The sequence below is a fragment of the Saimiri boliviensis genome, chromosome 20 (assembly GCF_048565385.1).
Source record: "Saimiri boliviensis isolate mSaiBol1 chromosome 20, mSaiBol1.pri, whole genome shotgun sequence".
Taxonomy (NCBI): domain Eukaryota; kingdom Metazoa; phylum Chordata; class Mammalia; order Primates; family Cebidae; genus Saimiri; species Saimiri boliviensis.
In genome coordinates, this window is record NC_133468.1 from 33,952,573 (window position 1) to 33,974,208 (window position 21,636).

At 50.7% G+C, this 21,636-nt stretch overlaps 1 protein-coding gene and 1 long non-coding RNA gene across 2 annotated transcripts in view; both read left to right on the plus strand.

Annotated features, from left to right (window-relative positions):
• The first annotated feature begins 7,923 nt into the window (after positions 1-7,923).
• The window catches only part of HIP1 (huntingtin interacting protein 1), a 197,357-nt gene continuing 183,644 nt past the window's right edge, over positions 7,924-21,636 (plus strand). The window contains exon 1 of the mRNA XM_039460460.2: positions 7,924-8,106. Within this exon, the coding sequence (XP_039316394.1) occupies positions 7,987-8,106 (120 nt within the window). The 5' untranslated portion in view covers positions 7,924-7,986. The remainder of the gene's footprint in view (positions 8,107-21,636) is intronic.
• LOC141582488 (uncharacterized) overlaps positions 8,113-21,636 on the plus strand; it is an 80,543-nt gene continuing 67,019 nt past the window's right edge. Inside the window, exon 1 of the long non-coding RNA XR_012515342.1 lies at positions 8,113-20,984. This is a non-coding gene — a long non-coding RNA (uncharacterized LOC141582488). The remainder of the gene's footprint in view (positions 20,985-21,636) is intronic.

Consider the following 21,636-nt stretch of genomic DNA (forward strand, 5'->3'; position numbering starts at 1 on the left):
TAGTAGAGACGGGGTTTCACCATGTTGACCAGGATGGTCTCGATCTCTTGACCTTGTGATCCACCCGCCTCGGCCTCCCAAAGTGCTGGGATTACAGGCTTGAGCCACCGCACCCGGCGGGTTTTTGGTTTCTTTGTTTGCTCTGTCACTAGGGCAGGAGTGCTATGGCACAATCTCAGCTCACTGCAGCCTCGACCTCCCAGGCTCAAGCGATCCTCTCACTTCAGCCTCCTGAGTAGCTGGGACCACAGTATGTGCCACCACGCCCAATTTGTGTGTGTGTGTGTGTGTGTGTGTGTGCGTGTGTGTTTAGTAGAGATGGGGTTTTGCCATGTTGCCCAGGCTGATCTCGAACTCCTGAGCTCAAGCAATCTCAAGCAATTCACCCGCCTTGGCCTCCCAAAGTGCTGGGATGACAGACGTGAGCCACTGTCCCTGGCCCCAAGCAGTTTTCCTATAGCAAGCCCTTCTGCACGCATGTGTGTGTGATCTCTGTGCTGCAGGCTGTGTTGAGCACGGCTGGGACGCAAGCTTGAACTCCAGTTGCCTGGGCTTGGATCCACCGTTTATCAGCTGTGTGATCTGAGATAAGTTCTTGAACCTGAACCCTCCATTAACCCCAGTTTCCTTACTGGTAAATGGAGATTGTAATGATATTAGGCTCATCGGGTGGCTACAGAGACTCCATGAGATAATGGATAAAAAGCTCAGAGACGGAGCCCGCTACGTAGTAAGTGGTTCACAAAAGTCCATTGCTGTGTCACCTCTTGTTTTTTGTGGGTTTTTTTGAGAGACAGAGTCTTTCTCTGTCACCCAGGCTGGACTGCAGTGGTACAATCTCAGCTCACTCCAACCTCTGCCTCCTGGGTTCAAGCAATTCTCCTGCCTCAGCCTCCCAAGTCACTGGGATCACAGGTGCGCGCCACCACGCCTGGCTGATTTTTGTATTTTTAGTAGGATGGGATTTCACCATGTTGGTCAGGCTGGTTCAACTTCCAACCTCAGGTGTTCTGCCTGCCTCGGCCTCCCAACGTGCTGGGATTACAGGTGTGAGCCATCGTACCTGGCATTTTTTTCTCTCTCTCTTTTTTTTTTAGAGTTACGGTCTTGCTTTGCCACCCAGGCTGGAGTGCAGTGGTATAATTATGGCTCACTGAATCCAGGAGGTTGGAGGCGACAGTGAGCTGAGATCGCGCCATTGCACTCCAGCCTGGGCAATAAGAGTGAAACTCTATCCCCCCCGCCCCCCCCAAAAAATTGGCTAGGCCTGGTGACATGTACCTATAGTCCTACCCTATTTGGGAGGCTGAGGCAAGAGGATCGATTGACACCAGGTTGAGGCTGCAGTGAGCCATGATCATGCCACTGCACTCCAGCCTGGGTCACAGAGTGAGACTGTCTTAAAAATAAAGAAAGAAAGAAACAAAAGGCCGGGCGCGGTGGCTCAAGCCTGTAATCCCAGCACTTTGGGAGGCCGAGGCGGGTGGATCACGAGGTCGAGAGATCGAGACCATCCTGGTCAACATGGTGAAACCCTGTCTCTACTAAAAATACTAAAAATTAGCTGGGCATGGTGGTGCGTGCCTGTAATCCCAGCTACTCAGGAGGCTGAGGCAGGAGAATTGCTTGAACCCAGGAGGCGGAGGTTGCGGTGAGCCGAGATCGCGCCATTGCACTCCAGCCTGGGTAACAAGAGCGAAACTCCGTCTCAAAAAAAAAAAAAAAAAAAAGAAAGAAAGAAAGAAAGAAACAAAAAAGGCTGGGCACGGTGGCTCACACCTGTAATCCCAGCACTTTGGAAGGCTGAGGAGGGCAGATCATGAGGTCAGGAGATAGAGATCATCCTGGCCAACATAGTGAAACCCTGTCTTCTACTAAAAACAGAAATTAGCTGGGCATGGTGGCACTTGCCTGTAATCCCAGCTACTCAGGAGGCTGAGCAGGAGAATCGCTTGAACCCAAGAGGTAGAGATTGCCATAAGCCAAGATTGCGCCATTGCACTGCAGACTGGGCGACAGAGCAAGACTCCACCTCGAAAGAGAAAAGGTGGGTCGGGGGGGGCGGCGACAGTGAGATGAATGATTACATACTTGTGCCCAGTGAGTCTACATTTTACATAAGGTGTGCATTTGAAGGTAAAGGGAACAGAGGAGGCAGGTGTCCCAGGTGTCTTGGGGAGGGGTGCGGAAAGGCGGAATCTCAGCTTCGTTCCGTATCTGTGAGGATGCGCTATAAAGGACATTATGGGTGATGATGAGAAAATGAAAGGGCTGGTTTCTATTTAGCCCCTAGGGAAGAAAGGCTAATGGTAGTTAGTGAGGGATGGGGAGAATGAGCTGGGTCTGACCTCTCTTCCCATCACGGCCGTGAACTCAGCTTCCAAGCTTTATCTGGGGTTTCCTGGGCCAACAGGGGTTCTGTTTAGTCTGCTGGGGACTTAGAATTTTAGTTTTAGATCAGGTGCAGTGGCTCATGCCTGTAATCCCAGCACTTTGGGAGTCTGAGGTGGGAGAATGGCTTGAGCCCAGAATTTCAAGACCCCATCTCTATTTTAAAATAATAATAATAATAATAAAGAATTCCCGGGGCTGCTCTGGAAAGTGAGAGTCAGAGCAGAGGGGAAGTGGAGAAAAGGAAAGGAGAGGAAGTGACAGAATGCGGTTTTTGTTCGTTGTTATTAGCCTTAGAGAACCATAGATATGTTTTAAAAAGTTTTTGCTCACTCCTGCAACACCAGCATTTTGGGAGGCCGAGGCGGGCAGATCACCTGAGGTCAGGAGTTTAAGACCAGGCTAGACAACATGGTGAAACCCCATCTTTACTAAAAATACAAAAATTAGCCAGTGTGGTGGCACATGCCTGTAATCCCAGCTACTCGAGAGGCTGAGGCAGAATTGCTTGAACCCAGGAGGTGGAGGTTGCAGTGAGGTGAGATCGCGCCACTGCCCTCCAGCCTGGGCGACGGAGCAAGTCTCTGTCTCAAAAAAAAAAAAAAAAAAAAAAAAAAAAAAGCTGGGCATGGTGGCTCAGGACTGTCATCCCAGCACTTTGGAAGGCCGAGAGGAGGCATATCACCTGAGGTCAGGAGTTTGAGACCAGCCTGACCAACATGGAGAAACCCTGTCTCCCAAAAATACGAAATTAGCCAGGCATGGTGGTGCACGCCTGTAATCCCAGCTACTCAGGAGGCTGAGGCAGGAGAATTGCTTGAACCTGGGAGGTGGAGGTTGCAGTCAGCTGAGATTACACCATTGCTCTCTAGCCTGGGCAACAAGAGCAAAACTCTGTGCCCTTCCCCCAAAAAATTAAAATATAAATGAGCTGAACGTGGTGATACTCGCCAGTAGTCCCAGCTGAGTGGGGATTGCTTGAGCAATACTTGGGAGTTTGAGGCTGTAGAAAGCAGTGATTGCGCCACTGCACTGCAGCCTGGGTGAGAGAGTGAGACCCTGTTCCCCGCCTACCCCCATCAAGAATTGTTTCCTAAATTGCTGGGAAAGAAGGTCAGAATTAAATGCATCTCACAGAGGCTTGCAGTTTATATCCCGGGAGAGGTTTTCTTCAACTCTTGGCAAAAGGTTTTGCTGCTAAGGCAAGGAGGTGCGAGATCCTTCGTTTTAACTCCGAGTTTCACAGAGGAAGGTGACTCTGCTGAGTCCTTTCCCCACAGGGTGCCTCCAAACCACAAATTCCTGATTCCTCTTCTGCTTTATTCTACTAAGAACTAGGCTGATCCCTTAATCCCTGTTTAAAGGGACCATGTTTATTGAAGGCATAAACTCTGGGCAAAGGGTCATAAATCACTCTGGGTCCACAGAATGACGAGGGCACAAGACAGAGAATGGGCTCAAAGAGGGAATGTTATTAAGCATCTCGTCTGCTTCTCTGGTGTTTTTCCTTGGAGGTACACCCCTGAGAATCCTCTGCGCTAAACATCTCTGCCTCTCCAGACCCAGCTCTCCACATTCTCTAGCTGGCTCTGTGCCTGGAAGAAGGGTTGCAGACAGCATGGACCACATCACCACTGCCCTTGGCTTCCAACTGGGTTTAGCCAGTGAGGACACTAGCAGAAAATCAAAGTAGATGGGGAGTGTGTGTATGGGAGAGAAAGAGAGAGAGAGAGAGAGAGAGAGAGAGAGCGCGTGCGCGAGAGAGCGAGCCCAGCGTGGTGGCGCAGGCTTGTAATCCCAGCAGTTTGGGAGGCCGCAGTGGGTGGATCATCAGTTCGTGACCAGCCTGGCCAACGTGGTGAAACCCTGTCTCTACTGAAATACAAAAATTAGCCAGGAGTGGTGGTGGGTGCCTGTAATCCCAGCTACTCTGGAGGCTGAGGCAGGAGAATTGCTTGAACCTGGCAGGCGGAGGCTGCAGTGAGCTGAGATGGTGCCACTGCACTCCAGCCTAGGCCAGAGAGAAAGACTCCGTCATAAATAAATAAATACAAATAAATAAATAAATATACTCCAGCCTGGGCAATAGAGTAAGACCCTGTCTCAAAAAAAAAAAAAAAAAGAGCCAGGTGTGGTGGTGCACGCCTGTAGTCCCAGCTCCTTAGGAGGCTGAGGCAGGAGGATCCCTTGAGCCCAGGAGGCAGAAGTTGCAGTGAGCCAAGATTGTGCCATTGCACTCCAGCCTGGGCGACAAGAGCGAAACGCCATCTCAAGATAAATAAATAAAAACAAAATTGAAGTCAGGCCAAGCTTGGTGGCTCATGTCTATAAGCCCAGTGTTCTGGGAGGCTGAGGGAGGGGGATCACTTGAACCCAAGAGTTTGAGGCTGCAGTGAGGTATGATGGCTCCACTGCACTACAGCCTGGGTTGCAGAGTAAGAGTGTCTCCTAAAAAAAAACAAAAACAAGGAGGAAGGAGCTGTGTACAAAGGTGTGATAAAGGAATCAACCAGAATGGGCAAATTGGTAAAGCACCAGTGATTGCTGGAACAGTGGGAAGTCACTATACCCTATCTCTAAATAAATAAAAAAAAATTAAATTGAGATTTTTTTTTTTTTTTTTTTTTTTTTTTGGAGGCAGTGTCTCGCTCTGTCGCCCAGGCTGGACTTCAATGGCGCAGTCTCCGCTCGCTGCCAGCCTCAACCTCCCCGGGTTCAAGTTACTCTCCTGCCTGAGCCTCCCAAGTAGCTGGGATTACAGGCACGTGCCACCATACCCAGCTAATTTTTATATTTTCAGTAGACAGAGTTTCACCATGTTGACCAGGCTAGTTTTGAACTCCAGGCCTCAAATGATCCCCCTGCGTCGGTGGGCCTCTCGAAGGGCTGAGATGACAGGCGTGGGCCTGAGATCCTTTCCTCTCCGTCAGCATCCCTACCGTGCTCTCACTCTGTTAATTGTCATCCCTCTCTCCACTGACACAATCAGGAGACATCTAATCTCTCCCAAAGGAACCCAGGGGAGGGGTACTCCCAAAGCCTCCCACATAAACACAATCTAAGTAAAGGTGAAACCGGTTCAGTCCTTGCTATGCAGATGTAGCCCGAACGGCACTGCCATTGCCCATCCCCAATCCCTGTGGCCAGGTCTTATTTTCGTAACCTCCCATGAGACAGAACTTCCTCCTCAGGCTTCTCTTCTAGGACCTCATAGCCTCTCATCAATGTTAGAGTTTCCCATTGATTTCCTCCCTTCCATCAGGCCCCCATAATCCATCCCCACAATGTAAGTTCCTCAGTGCAAATGTCTGAACAAAAGCCTTCAGTGGAAGGCTGCAAATGTTTCACTTCTCTACCGAAGATGTGAATTTTTACCAAACACTTTTATTAATTAAAAAAAAAAAAAAAAAAAAGCCAGGTGCAGTGGCTCACGCCCGTAATCCCGCTTTGGGAGACTGAGGCGAGCGTATCACGAGATCAGGAGTTGGAGACCAGCTGACCAACCCAGTGAAACCCATCTCTACTAAAAATACAAAAAATTAGCCGGGCGTGGTGTTCGGCCCCTGTACTCCCAGCTACTTGGGAGGCTAAGGCAGGAGAATCGCTTGAACCTAGGAGGTGGAGGTTGCAGTGAGCTGAGATCACTCCACTGCACTCCAGTACCGCAACAATGCAAGACTCCATCCCTCCCCCCACCCCCGCCCCCGCCAAAAAAAAAAAAAAAAAATGCTGGGGCAGGATGGCTCATACCTGTAATCCCAGTGCTTTGGGAGGCCGAGGTGGTAGGATCACTTGAGCCTAGGAGATCGTGACCAGCCTGGGCAACCCAGCAACATTCCTCTCACTACAAAGAAGTCATTTTGTTTGTTTGTTTGTTTTTTGAGATGGGGTCTCGCTCTGTCTCCCAGCCTGAGGGCAGTGGCCCGATCTTTGCTCACTATGACCTCTGCCTCCCTGGCTCAAGTAGTCCTCCTGCCTGCGAGTGGCTGGAACTACAGGCTTGCACCACCACACCCAACTAATTTTAAAATTTTTTGTACAGATGGGGTCTTGCTCTGTTGCCCATGCTAGTTTCAAACTCCTGAGCTCAAGCAATCCACCTGACTCGGCCTCTCAAAGTGCTGAGATTACAAGTGTGAGCCACCTTGCCTGATTAAAAAAAACAAAACAAAACAAAAAAAAACACTTGAATCACCAAATTGTTATGCCTAAAGGTGCCATTCTTTACTTTGAGTTTCAAATAACTTTAAAAAAATACATCTACACCAGGTGCTGTGGCTCACTTCTGTAATCGCAGCACTTTGGGAAGCCAAGGCGGGAGGCTTGCTTGAGGCCAGGAGTTCGAGACCAATCTGGACAACATAGACTATCTCTGCAAAAAAAAAAAAAAAAAAAAAAAAAAAATCAAAAATTAGCCAGGCGTGGTGGCGTGGTGGCATGCACCTGTAGTCCCAGCTACTCGAGAGGCCGAGGCAGGAATCGCTAGGGCCGAGGAGCTCAAGGCCGCAATGTGTTATGATCTGCACTCCAGCCTGGGCGACAGAGGGAGATTCTGACTCCAAATGAAAACAAACGAAAATACCTAAATTGGAATTTAACCAAAAACTTTTAACTTTCTCCAGCGTCTCTGCTAAGCATCACACTTCTCTCTGCTTGCTGGTACCCTGGCTGACGTCTGAGCAGGATGGGATGCGCGCCTGAGCCTAAGACAAACAAAGTGTCCGTGGAGCTTTCTACCCACAAATAAGTTCATCTGATGAGGTTTGGAAGGGAGGTCCCGGGAGGTGCCCGCGGACTCAGCCCTGAGCTCCGGGACCTGGGCTCTGCGATCCTTGCAGAAGGCATGGGCAGGGGCAGGATGGGGATGAGCAGGATGGGAAGCCTGGGGGCTGGGTGGAGGCGGCTACCCACTGAGGCCGGGTCCGGCCAGGCGCCCACGCTGCGCCAGCCTGCGGGGCTGCGTTCTCGGGGCTGCGGCCGCTGAGCTGGTCCGGCGCTCCCCGGTCCCAGGCCCAGAAGGAGCTAACGAGCTATTCACAGACAGGCCGGGATTCCCCCGGGGGAGGCCCCACTTCCCAGCCCGCGCGATCCCCGCCTACCACCCCGGGCCCTCGCGGGGCACCCCCAGCAGGAGCAGCCAGGGCAGTGGGCGGCGCTGGGCGGAGGGCAGCCCGCTCTGGGAGCGCTGGGACTGCGGGCGGGGGGAGGAGAGGGTGGCGCGCGGGCGGGGGCGGGACGAGCGAGGGCAGATCAGGGCAGCCCGCCCCGGGCCCCGCCCCGTCCAGGCCCCGCCCCGGCCCGCCGCGAACGGCGGGGCCCCGGTGACTGACAGCACTCCAGACCAGTCACCGCACGCCTCCGGGTCCCGAGGGGCCAGTCGGGGCTGACCCAGCAGAGGGGCTCCTGATGGGGCGGGGGCGGGCGGGGAAGCCTCTCGGCGGGGGGCGGGGTCTCAGGAAGACTGGCAGAACTCACAGCCAATGGCAGGCGGGAGCCGTCCCGTTAACGCCGGATCCCCGCGGGTAGGGCGGGGCGGGCGGCGCCGTGGGGATCCCGTGGCGGCCGAGGGCTCCGGACTCGGCTCCTCGCGGCAACATGGATCGGATGGCCAGCTCCATGAAGCAGGTGCCCAACCCGCTGCCCAAGGTGCTGAGCCGGCGCGGGGTCGGCGCCGGGCTGGAGGCGGCGGAGCGCGAGAGCTTCGAGCGGACTCAGGTGAGGACGGGGGACCCCGGGGCATCCCTGGGGAACCCTGAGGGACGCGGTGTCCGGGAGGGGCTTTGAAGGGAATAGTAGTCTTGCAGCAGTTGAGGACGGAGCGAGGGGGTCGTGAGCGGGGACATTGGCGTGCAGACCTGGGCGACCCCAGGAATGTCGGGGACCCGAGGGTATCCCAGCTGGCTTGGGGAGAAGGGCAGGAGGGTCAGGGGCGGGCTCGGAGGAGAAGGCAGGATGCGTGCGGCCGAGCGGAGCCTGGTCGGCTGGGGACCCGGCAGGGGTCCCAAGGGGAGGTGAGGGGGAAAGGAACTGAAAAGGGGCGGAATGGAAAGGGTGCCCCTAAACGGCGGAAGCGCACGGGAGCCACTTGGAGACTCAAGTGTGGGGGCGGAGAGTCGGGGCGCCGGACTGGGACTGTGAAGCGTGAAGGGACCTCTCCTCCCCTCCCATCACTTCTTGGTTGCACTGACATCCCCTTCCAACCTGCACCCCTTAGCATCCCCCTTTCTCGTTGCCTCTTGCTTGGCTCTGGCCAGCCCCAGCTGTCAGCTCTGAGGCCGGGACGAAGGGGTCGGAGCAGGGAAAAGGAATGCAGGAAACGCAAAGTGTGGTCAAGCTGGGAAATGACTTTGGGGGCAAAGGTGGAGACTACTGTGCTCCATGGTGCCCCAGCCCTGACTTGGGTTCTTGATTTTATCCGCCAAGATGTGCCTGACAGCTACTAGGCAGACTGCCCTATTTGTCCTGCCTGACCAGGGCTCGGGGCCAAAATTCTTCAGTGTTATCAACAAAAAGCCACAATCCATTTTTACCTCCGAGTTTTTAATGCCTGGTGTATTGATTGGACTGAATTAAGCTGACATGTTGATGGTGTTCATCCGTTCATTTGTATGTAAAATCCATTTCAAAGAGTACAACGCTGCTTTTAATCCCAGTGCCAGTGTTGGAGGGGCAGATTTGTTCTACGCTCTTGCGCTCAGAGTGGAACCTTTGAAGATCCGATTGGGTCCCCCACTGCCAGAGGCTGGGCCCCTGATGTGTTGTGTAAGGAATACTTCCCCCAGACACAGTTGGAGGGAAAGTGCTTTGGGATTTGAGTTAGAAAAGATGTGAGTCTCTGACTGAGGGTTCTGTATATGGAATCTTTCAAAAACAATAAAGCTTTTGGCGGAGCGCGATACCTCACGTCTATAATCCCAGAACTTTGGGAGGTCTAGGATGGTGGATCACCTGAGGTCAGGAGTTCGAGACCAGCCTGGCCAACATGGTGAAACCCCGTCTCTACTAAAAATACAAAAAATTAGCCGGCGGAGGACTGTAATCCCAGCTACTTGGGAGGCTGGGGCAGGAAAGTTCCGTGAACCTGGGAGTTGAAGGTAGCAGGAAGCTGATATTATACCACTGCACTCCAGCCTGGGCAACAGGAGCAAAACTCCGTCTCAAAAAAACAAAACCAAACCAAAAACGACAAAGAATAAACCTTTCCACCCCCAGAGAACTTCATCCTCTTCTTATTCTGAAAATCTTTGCCTGAGCCGCCCTACCCGACACCAGGGCAACTTAGTGAGACCATGTCTCTACAAAAAATAAAATAATAGGCTGGGTGCAGTAGCTCACACTTATAATCCCTGCACTTTGGGAGGCCAAGATGGGAGGATTACTTGAGCCCAGGAGTTTGAGATGAGCCTGGGCGACACGGTGAGATTCTGCCTCTATTAAAAATGTGTTTTTTTTTTTTTTTTTTTTTTTTTTGAGACGGAGTTTCGCTCTTGTTACCCAGCCTGGAGTGCAATGGCGCGATCTCGGCTCACCGCAACCTCCGCCTCCTGGGTTCAGGCAATTCTCCTGCCTCAGCCTCCTGAGTAGCTGGGATTACAGGCACGCGCCACCACGCCCAGCTAATTTTTTGTATTTTTAGTAGAGACGGGGTTTCACCAGGTTGACCAGGATGGTCTCGATCTCTCGACCTCGTGATCCTCCACCCGCCTCGGCCTCCCAAAGTGCTGGGATTACAGGCTTGAGCCACCGCGCCCGGCCAAAAAAATTTTTTTTTAAATTAACCTAGTGTTGGCATATGTCTGTAGTCCCAGCTATTCAAGAGACTGAGGCAGGAGGTTGAGCCCAGGAGGTTGAGGCTGCAGTGAGCTATGATTGTGCCACTCCAGCCTGGGTGACAAAATGAGACCCTGTCTCTACAACAACAACCAAAAAAAAAAAAAAAAAAAAGAAAGAAAGAAAAAGAAAGGAAGAAAAAAGAAAGAAAACCTTGCACAGGTATGTCTGAATGGTGTGAAGCAGTGAGACCCTATCTCTACAAAAAAAAAAAAAAGGAGAAAAGAAGGTGGCCCCACGCAGGTGTGTCTGAATGGTGTGAGGCAGGGGGTCTCCCCTACCTGGTGATCCTACCCCAGGAGGGAAGTGGCAGGTGGTCATTCATTTCACTTCTGCCTCCCAGGATCCAGCTGGGTTTGAGGCTTGTTCTCTGGTTTCATGGACTGGACCCCTGAAAAGAAGGAAGTTTTCTGTCGGTCTTGGATGTTAGTGCATTTGCTAGCTGCCTGGTCATATGAGGCTTCTTGCTCCATGAAACAGTGTGTGTATATTCCTTTTATTTTTATAGTTTTGTAGAGATGGGGTCTCACTGTGTTGCCCAGATTGGTCTCAAACTCCTGGCCTCTAGCGATCCTCCCGCTTCTGCCTTCCAAAGTGCTGGGACTATAGAATAGACATGACCCATGGCACCCAGCCTATTGTTGTTTTTAAATAAATGAAGTAAGAAAATAAATAGGCCAGGCGCAGGGGCTCAAGCTTGTAATCCCAGCACTTTGGGAGGCCAAGGCAGGTGGATCACAGTCAGGAGTTCGAGATCAGCCTAGCCAACACAGTGAAACCCTATCTCTACTAAAAATACAAAAATTAGCTGGGCGTGGTGGCGAGCACCTGTAGTCCCAGCTACTCAGGAGGCTCAGGCAGGAGAATGGCTTGAATCTGGGAGGTGGAGGTTGCAGTGAGCCAAGATTGTGCCACTGCCCTCCAGCCTGGGTGACAGAGCTATACTCCATCTCAAAATAAATAAATAGATATTATTTTATAACAACCCATTTCTTCTAGAGTCTCAAGTAAAAACTAGAGCAAGAGAAATATGCATAAGACTTTGACCCATAATAGTGACAGAAATTAGGTTTGTGAAAGTTTCCACCCGTGACTGGCGTGTTTTCTTGCTATCCAGGGACAGCCCAATGGGATAGTCTAGGTCAGTGTTTTCTGGTGTTTTTCTGTGGGACATTTGTGACTGGCCAGATTTGACCATGGGGTGAGTAGGGATGACGTAGAGTGGAGCAGAAAAAGAATTTTTCTGATGTTGAAACTCTTATTTTTATCTTTTAATTTTTGAGATGGGGATGTCACTGTGTGTGCCCAAGCTGATCTTGAACTCCTAGCCTCAAGCGATCTTCCCATCTCAGCCTCCCAAAGTGCTGAGATTTCAGGTGTAAGCCACTGCACTCAGCCTCTGGTGTTGAAACTCTTTAAGGGAGTAGAAGAGTAAAGAAAAAGAACAAGCCCAGACAACACAGTAAGACCCCATCTCTACAAAAAATAAAATTAGCAGGAGTGGGTGGCGCGTGCCTGTTTTCCCAGCAACTTCAGAGACTGAGGCGGGAGGATTGCTTGAGCCTAGGAGGCTGAGGCTGCAGTGAGCAAAGACTGTGCCACTGCAATCCAGCCTGGGCAACAGAGTGAGACCCCATCTCAAAAAAAAAAAAAAAAAAAGAAAGAAAGAAAGAAAGAAAAGAAAAGAAAGAAAAGAACAGCCTTAAAACCCATCATTAGTCAATCTGCAAAAAATTATTTTGTTTAATGACTACCTATCAAACGTATTATGAGGTTTTGGAGCTTGGTGAGCAAAGGCGAAAATGTATTATGAGATATAAAAATGAATTCTAAAAAACTTAATGAGAATGAGAATCAGCCAAGGTATAATAATAACTAACTAATTATTGTATTTGACATCATTCGAAGGAGTTCATTGTATTATCTTTTTAAATCTTGACAAGAACGGAAGAGGTGGGTGTCATCAACCACATTTTACTCTCAGGAAAATCGAGGCACAGAGAGGTTAAGTAACTCACCAGAAGTCATACAGCTGGAAGTGGTCCCAACCTTTCCCTACTGCCTTGGGCTGCCTCTGAGTACTGAGCAGATGCTGGCATTGGAGCTAGAAGGCATTTGAGTCTTACAGCTGGGCATGTATATGGGCTATATGGCCTCAGGGACATTGTGTCTAACCTTTCTAAGCCTCGGTTTCCTTATGGTTAAATAAAGATAATACTTATCTGGCAGATTGATTGTGGGGATTAAATCAAACAATATTCATGTAGGCGTTTTGTAAACTGTGAAGCGCTAGTTCAGTGATTATTGGTTTTTTTTTGTTGTTGTTGTTTGTTTGTTTTGAGACAGTCTCACTCTGTCGTCCAGGCTGGAGTGCAATGGCACAATCTTGACTCATTGCAACCTCCGCCTCCTGGGTTCAAGCGATTCTCTTGCCTCAGCCTCCTGAGTAGCTGGGACCACAGGTGCCTGCCACTGAGCCTGGCTGATTTTTGTATTTTTAGTAGAGACAGGGTTTCGCCCTGTCGGCCAGGCTGATCTCGATCTCCTGACCTCAGGTGATTCGGCCACCCAAAGTGCTGGGATTACAGGCCTGAGCCACCGCACCCGGCCCAGTGATTATTGTTATAATCTGACTGCGAAGACGAACCCGAGACAGCGGAAGAGTGAGGAATCATACAGGCTGTGGTTAATTCTTCCTTAGGGGGATAGAAGTGGTACCAGGTACCAGGTAATATGATAATTACCAAGAGCACGTGGATGAAGCACAGGCTTTGGGGTTGGAGCTCTCCCTGAGGACTGAACCACATCTTTTAGCATGAGTCAGTGCTTGCTGGATGGGCGAGGGGATGCGGCATTCCAGTGCAAGAGGAACATAAATACGGAAACATCTAGACTGGGCAGAAAAGCTTCTCAGTGGGTGCAGCCAAGACTCATTGGCTGGGGTAGAGAGAAGGGCAAGTTTGGCCACCCCCTCCTCTGAACTATAGCAGGGCTGGGGACCTCTCTGGCTCCTGGGACCTTGTGCTGGCGTCATTTCCCTCCACGGCCCCCAGTGAACGCTGAGCTTATTGAGGGCAGGTCTGTGTCTTGCTCTTGCCTATATCCTGAAGCTCATGGTTAGTGGTGAATGGGGCCAGCAAGGGAACTCTGGGCCTGGGTGGATAGCTCAGCCTGGGCTACAGGAGATATTCATAACTTCTTTCTTTATTTTTTAAATGATGGTCTCGCTCTATTGTTCAGTCTGGAGTGCAGTGGCATGATCATGGCTCACTTTTGCCTCAGGCTCCTGGGCTCAAGCGATCCTCCCGCCTTAGCCTCCCGAGTAGCTGGGACTACAGGAGCATGCCTCCATGCCTAGCTGATCTTTAAAATTTACTTATTTATTTTGTGAGACAGTCTCACTCTGTCACCCAGGCTGGAGTGCAGTGGCCCGATCTCGGCTCACTACAACCTCCACCTCCCAGGTTCAAGCGATTCTCCTGCCTTAGCTTCCCAAGAAGCTGGGATTACAGACCTGTGCCACCACGCCTGGCTAATTTATTTATTTTTAGTAGAGACAGTAGTCTCACCTTGTTGGCCAGGCAGGTCTTGAACTCCTGACCTCAGGTGATCTGCCCGCCTCAGCCTCCCAAAGTGCTGGGATTGCAGGTGTGAGCCACTGTGCCCAGCCTAAAATTTTTTTTGTAGCGATGGAGTCTCGCTATGTTGAGCTCCTGGGCTCAGACAGTCCTCCCGCCTTGGCTTTCACAGTGTTGGGATTACAGGTGTGAGCCGCCGTCCCCGGCCTGTAATTACTTGATGTTTTCTCCTAATGTTCCAAGTTGGCTCTTGGCCTAGCCTTGCCTCCCACATACCCAGTGTAGAGCCAGATGGCATGGGTATCCAAGGACTCTCACTGCACTGCCTGCCGCCTTCTGTCCTGGAGTCTGTACCCTCAGACCAGCTTACGTACCTACTCCTGCCAGCCTCCTCCAGTAAGCCTTGCCCCTCGACTCTCCTGGCACCGTCCTTACGTTTCACCTGGCCACAGTCACTGCCAGAGTAGGTACCCCTGACCTGCCTGATGGCCCAGCCGCTGTCCCCATCTCCAGCCAGACCCTTTGGGTGTTCCTCACCCAATCCATCACAAGCCACCTTCCAGCTTTAGGGAGGTGAAAAGTACTTCCTGCCCTCAAAAAAAAAAAAAAAAAAAAAAAGAAAAAAACCCAGATGTAATAAGCAGACCTTATCAGGAGTACTTTACAGTTTATAAAGCATGTTCCTAGCCGTCATTAGGACCACACGATGATTAGTCATTATCATTTTCATTTTATGGATGAGGATGTTGTGACTCAAAGAGCTTGGCAACTTGCCCAGGGTCATCCCACGGGTGAGTGGAAGGGCCAAGACTCAAAGCCAGGACTCCAGGTTCCAAGCATCAGGCCCATTCGACCACACTGTCCTCCCGCCGGCCAAGAGGGCGATTCTGGAATCAGCCAGGAGGGCTGCCAGTTACAGGGCAAATGAAATACCCTGTCTGTTTTTACTTAGCTGGAAAATGGTTTTCTCCATGGTTTGTTTATTTCTTCAACATCCGTTTAGTGAGCACGTACCGTGAAGGAGACACAGAGATGAGTAAGATAGAGAGACCATTTCCAGGGGGGCTCGTGAGTCAGCTGGGAGGTGGACTGGCCGCGGTGCGGCTCTGGGACAAGCCTCGGTGCTCGATGTGGTCCGGCCCCAAAACATCAGCATCACCAGGGCCATTAGGATGTCGGGCACCACCCAGAACTACTGAATCAGAGCCTGTTGTTTTCACCAGATCCCAGGGTAGTCTGTGTACGCTGATGTTTGACCACCAGTACTCTGTGAGTTCTGGGATTAGAGGAAGTCGGAGGAGGGAACAAACCTTTAGAAAGTCACAATCTCTTTGGGTGGGCTGGGCACAGTGGCTCATGTTTATAACCCAGCACTTTGGGAGACTGAGGCAGAAGGATTGCTTGAGCCCAGGAGTTTGAGACCAGCCTGGGCAACATAGTGAGACCCTGTCTCTAAAATAAAATAAAATATAAAATAGGGCCGGGTATGGTGGCTCACACCTGTAATCCCAGAACTCTGGGAGGCCGAGGTGGGAGGATCATGAAGTCCGGAGTTCGAGACCAGCCTGACCAACATGGTCAAACCCCGTCTCTACTAAAAATACAAAAATTAGCTGGAAGTGGTGGTGGGAGGCTGAGTCAGGAGAATTGCTTGAATCTGGAAGGTGGTGGTTGTGGTGAACTGAGATCACACATTCCAGCCTGGGCGACAGAGCGAGACTCTGTCTCAAAAATAAAATAAAATAAAATAATTAGCTGGGCATGGTGGTGCTCCCTGTGGTCCTAGCTACTTGGGAGGCTGAGGCAGGACAATTGCTTAAGCCCAGGAAGCTGAGGCTGCAGTGAGCCGTGATGGCACCACTGCACTCCAGACTGGGTGACAGAGCAAGACCCTGTAACAAACAAACAAACAAACAAACACAGAGCCAGAAATAAACAAAAAACCTGTGGGTGGTACATTCATTGGAGCAAAGGATCTTAACACACCCTGCATTGACAAGAGCCTTGGATTCTAGAGAGGAAGAGACAGAAACAAATATTTATCGAGGTCCTGCTGGCTACTAGAAACATGCAGGATGATTTATATCCATTATTTCATTTTAATATCTCAGGCTCAGAGAGGCTGAGTGACTTGTCCAAGGTCACACAGCGAGTAAACCAAGAGAGAAGGTAGGGCTTCACAACCAAATGGCAAAGTCCTTTCTCTTGTGTTTACGTTGTGGGTGCCTCTGCCCTCTTGCTCAGGATCTTCAGCAGATGCTCAGACTTAGTTCAGCAGTCGAAAAATTTTAGGGCTGGGCTAGAAGGATCTGTGGTTCTCAGCCCTGGCTGGAGAGCTCTTTAAAAAATAAAATACTGGAGCCGGGAGCGGTGGCTCACGCCTGTAATCCTAGCACTTTGGGAGGCTGAGGTGGGTGGATCACCTGAGGTCAGGAGTTCAAGACCAGCCTGGCCAACATGGTGAAACCCCATCTTAAAAAAAAAAAATAAATACTATATAAATAAATAAATAAATAAATAAATAAATAAAATACTGGGGGCCAGGCGCGGTGGCTCACGCCTGTAATCCCAGCACTTTGGGAGGCCAAGGTGGGCGGATCATGAGGTCAAGAGATCAAGACCATCCTGGCCAACATGGTGAAACTCCATTTCTACTAAAAATACAAAAAAAATTAGCTGAGTGTGGTGGCGCATGCCTGTAATCCCAGCTACTTGGGAGGCTGAGGCAGAATTGCTTGAACCCAGGAGGTGGAGATTGCAGTGAGCCGAGATCGCACCACTGCGCTCCAGCCTGGGCAACAGTGCGAGACTCCATCTCAAAAATAAATAATTAAAATAAAATAAAACACTATTTCTCTGTGTCCCCTGCATAAGGACTCTGTGTCATTGATCTGGGGTGATCACTGACACTTTGTGAAGTCACAGGTAGTTCTCATGTGCAGTCAAGATGGTGACCGTGGGTCCAGATGGATTCCCACACCCCTGGCATCCCACGGACTCTAGGGGCTCAGTTGGTTCCAGTTATTCTCAGAAAACCAAGATGGCACTAGGCCTGCCTCCTGCAGGTAAGAAGCATCTGTGTCTTAGGTTTGTTCTTGGGAAATGCCAATGCCCAGAGCCAGGCTGAAGCACCCTGGGCCTTGAACCTACGCCTTCCCTCCTGCTTGTGGAGCAGTGCACACAGACATCACACCTTGCCTGAAGTCTGAGCAGGTGCCTTCTTGAAGGGAGAGCTACATGTGAACCTCATTTTTCCATTTACTTGACAATCAGAGCTGGCATCTTTTTTTTTGAGATGGAGTGTCCCTCTGTCACCCAGGCTGGTGTGCGCCATCTTGGATCACTGCAACCTCCAGTCTCCTGGGTTCAAGTGATTCTCTCACTTCAGCCTCTGGAGTAGCTGGGATGGCAGGTGCCCGCCACCATGCCTGGCTAATTTTTGTATTTTTAGTAGAGACAGGGTTTCACTATGTTGGTCAGTCTGGTCTCAAACTCCTGACCTTAAGTGATCCGCCCGCGCTGGCCTCCCAAAGTGCAGGGATTACAGGTGTGAGCCACTGCGCTCAGCCCAGAGCTGGCTTCAAGTTCTGTGCCCTCCAGGCTCCCCCAGCTTGCTCCCTTAGTGGGTATTGAAAAACAAAAGAAGGAAGTTAAGAGCTTTCTTTTGGTTGCTGCTTTTGTACTGTCCTGAGTTTCTTCCCAGTGATGGTAATGATAATAGTTAACATTTACTGGCCGTGCGCGGTGGCTCACACCTGTAATCCCAGCACTTTGGGAGGCCAGCACGGGCGGATCACCTGAGGTCAGGAGTTCGAGACCAGCCTGGCCAACCTGGTGAAACCCCGTCTCTACTAAAAATACAAAAATTAGCCAGCTGTGGTGGCAGGCACCTGTAATCCCAGCTACTCAGGAGGCTGAGGCAGGAGGATTGCTTGAACCTGGGAGGCGGGGAGGTTGCAGTGAGCCGAGATCACGCCACTGCAGTCCAGCCTGGGCAATAGAGCAAGACCCTGTCTAAAAAAAAAAAAATTTACTGCCCACATACTGTGTGCAGGTGGTAAAGGCCTTACGTGAGCTATCCTTCTCAATCTTTGCAACATATGTGTGAATTATAATCCCTATTTTAGCTCAAGTGTAGTGGCGCGTGCCTGTAGTCCCAGCTACTTGGGAGGCCGAGGCAGGAGAATCACTTGAACCCGAGAGGTGGAGGTTGCGGTGAGCCGAGATCGTGCCACTGCACTCCAGCCTGGGCAACAAGAGCAAAATTCCATCTCGAAAAAAAAAAAAAAATTCTTATTTTACAGAGGAGGAAATTGAGGCTTTAGGCGTTGGTAGCTATGCTCTCTGTCTGTCTCTCTGTCGCTGCCTGGCACCCTCTGCTCTCTTCCTCCTTCCTCCTTTTGACACTTGGGGTCCCCAAGGTGCCATCCTCACCCCACTTCTCTTTTACCTCCTGTTCACTTCCTTTGCTCTCAACTCCGTCCGATGGTTTCTGTTCTCACTTCTGTGACACTGACTCCCTCATCTCCCTCCTGACTTCCCAGCGTGAGTGACCACTTCCCACTGGACATCTGTACCGCCTCGGGCAGCCCCAGGGCAGGACAGTGGTCACCACCTTGTCTCTGACATCAGTTCTGAGCCCTCCCTCCCTCCGGCCGTCACAGCCGCGTTCTGCTGAGAGCCTCTGTGAGGCTCCTCTCACCCACTCATCCTGCATTTCTTGCATTTCCTGTTCTTATTACCCCTGGCCTGGATTTTTGTCATCCTGCCTGCCTACTTCATCTGTCTTGGACACAGTGTCCCTCAAATCCAACTTTGCTTTTTTTTTTTTTTTTTTTTTTTAAGGGATGAAGTCTGCTCTTGTTGCCCAGGCTGGAGTGCAATGTCATGATCTTGGGTCACTGCAAACTCTGCCTTCTGGGTTAAAGTGATTCTCCTGCCTCAGCCTCCTGAGTAGCTGGAATTATGGGCGCCTGCCACCACGCCTGGCTAAGTTGTATACTTTTAGTAGAGACAGGGCTTCGCCACGTTGGCCAGGCTGGTCTTGAACTCCTGACCTCAGATGATCTGCCTGCCTCAGCCTCTCATAGTGCTGGGATTACAGGCATGAGCCACTGTGTCCATCATTCTTGTTTTTTTTAAGAGATAGGGTCTTTCTATGTTGCCCAGGCTGGAATGCAGTGATGCGATCATAGCTCACTGCAGCCTCGAACTCTTGGGCTCAAGCAATCCTCCCACCTCAGCCTCCTGAGTAGCTGGGACTACAGGCACCTGCTGCCACACTCAGCTAATTAAAAATTTTCTTTTGTAGAGACATGATCTCACTATATTACCCAGGCTTGTCTCAAACATTTGGCCTCAAGCAATCCTCCTGCTTCAGCCTCCCAAATTGCTGGGACTGTAGACATGAGCCACTGCACTTGGCCCAACAATGCTGGTTTTTCTTTTCTGTTCTCGTTTCTATTTTTATTCACATGTTAGAATTTTGCTTATGTGTGTGTGTTTGTTTGTTTGTTTACTGTGTCCTCTGCATTTTTTTTTCTCAACTTTTAGGTTCAGAGCGTGTGTGTGCCGGTTTGTTACGTGGGTAAACCACATGTCATTGAGGCTTGGTGTATGAATGATCCTGTCGCCTAGGTAGTGAGCATAGTACCCCACAGGTAGTTTTCTGCCCCACTTCCGAACCCTGCACTCCCCCCTCACCAACAACTACTTTTATTACTGGCGTTTTTCAAAAACTTTTGCTGCCTCCCCTGAGACCCTGCCTGATGTGGCACCATCAGGGTCTCTGGTCCCTGTCCTTTTTTTGTTTGTTTTCTTTGAGACAGAGTCTCACTGTGTCACCCAGCCTGGAGTGCAGTGGCGTCATCTCAGCGCACTGCAACCTCCACCTCCTGGGTTCAAGTGATTCTCCTGCCTCAGCCTCCTGAGTAGCTGGGACTATAGGTGTGCACCACCACACCTAATTATTTATTTATTTATTTATTATTTTATTTATTTCTTTTTTGTGATGGAGTCTTGCTGTCTTGCCAAGGCAGCGTGCAATGGCATGATCTTGGTTCACTGCAACCTCCGCCTCCCGAGTTCAATTGATTCTCCTGCCTCAGGCTCCAGAGTAGCTGGGACTACAGGCGCACGCCACCACACCCAGCTAATTTTTGTATTTTTAGTAGAGACAGGGTTTTACCATATTGGCCAGGATGGTCTCAATCTCTTGATCTTGTGATCTGCTCTCCTCGGCCTCCCAAAGTACTGGGATTAAAGGTGTGAGCCAATGTACCCGGCTCCTAATTTTTGTATTTTCAGTGGAGACAGGGGTTTCGCCATGTTGGCCAGGCTAATCGCAAGCTCCCGACCTCAAGTGATCCGCCCGCCTTGGCCTCCCAAAGTGCTGGGATTGCAGGCGTGAGCCACCGCGCCTGGCCCCGTCGTTCTTCAACCTTAACTTACACCACATCCCTACACTAGACAGCAGCCGGATCATGTAGTCAGGTGAGCCAGGGCCCTCAGCCACCATATGTTCTCACATTCATTCAAGCCCACATCTCAGCTTCCCTTCCCGACTGGAAACTCCTTGGGGTAGGATCTGGGTCTCGGTGCCCAGTGTGGGCCCTCGCACGAGGCAGGCTCCATTCCTGTTTGCCAAATGTGCGAACAAAGAACAGTTGGAAGATCTGGGTGCTGTGGGCAGGCCCCCACTTGCAGAGGATTTTTTCCCTTACAAATTTTGGAGACTCTCCCTCTGTCTCTGATTTCTGCAGTGATTAATTCTTCCCAAGTGTCTGTCTTGTGTGCCAGGCATGTGCACCCAGGGTGCCACAGAACCCTCTGCCTAGCTGGCTCCCTGGGAGGTTCCCTGTAGAACTCACGGACTCAGAGCCTCTGGGGTCTAGAAACAGAATTAGGGCTGAAGATCGATTACTTGAGTGTCTGCAAAGTTGAGAATACTTTATTTTATTTTTTGTTTGTTTGTTTGATTTTTCGAGACAGAGTCTCGCTAGTTGCCTAGGCTGGAGTGCAGTGGCATGATCTCGGCTCACTGAAACCTCTGACTCCCGGGTTCAAGCGATTCTCCTGCCTCAGCCTCCCAAGTAGCTGGGACTATAGGCATGCACCACCACACCTGGCTTTGTGTGTGTGTGTGTGTGTGTATGTGTGTGTTTAGTAGAGATGGGGTTTCACCAAGTTGATTAGGCTGGTCTCGAACTCCTGACCTCAAATGATCCACCCGCCTCGGCCTCCCGAAGTGCTGGAATTTATAGGCTTGAGCCACCCCCCACCCCCAGCAAGAACACTTTATAAGTGTTTGGCCTTCCCAGGGCTTCTTTCTGATTAAGGTGGGACTTACCGAGCTAGATGTTCCCAGGAAGGGAGAGAGACTGGTAGTGCCTTGGGCACCTGGATGTGGCTGACTGGCAGTGGCGTGTGTGCAGGTGCTGGTGTTTGCCACAGGGCACAAGGGACGTGAGGGCGAATCCTGAGTAATATGAGGACCCTCTCTGGAGAGCGAGAAAATCTGGCTCTGCTACTGAACTTCTTGTTTCAAAATGAGGAGGTTGGAAAAGATTTTGGCGGGTCCTTCCAGCTCAGAAATAGTTTAGCTTATAAAACTTCTGTAAGCCGCTTTCACATTGTGAACTAAGGGCATGCATTTCTACTGAGTTCTCTGCTGCTCTCTTGAAAGGAGTTTCAAATACCCCGGTATGTGGAATGAGGAACAGGTACCAGAGTCAGGGGCTCTTAAAAGGCCGGTGCATTGCTGTAACAAGATGTCTACAAAACCCACTTTCAGAGGCTGAGATGGGTGGATCACTTGAAGTCAGGAGTTTGAGACCAG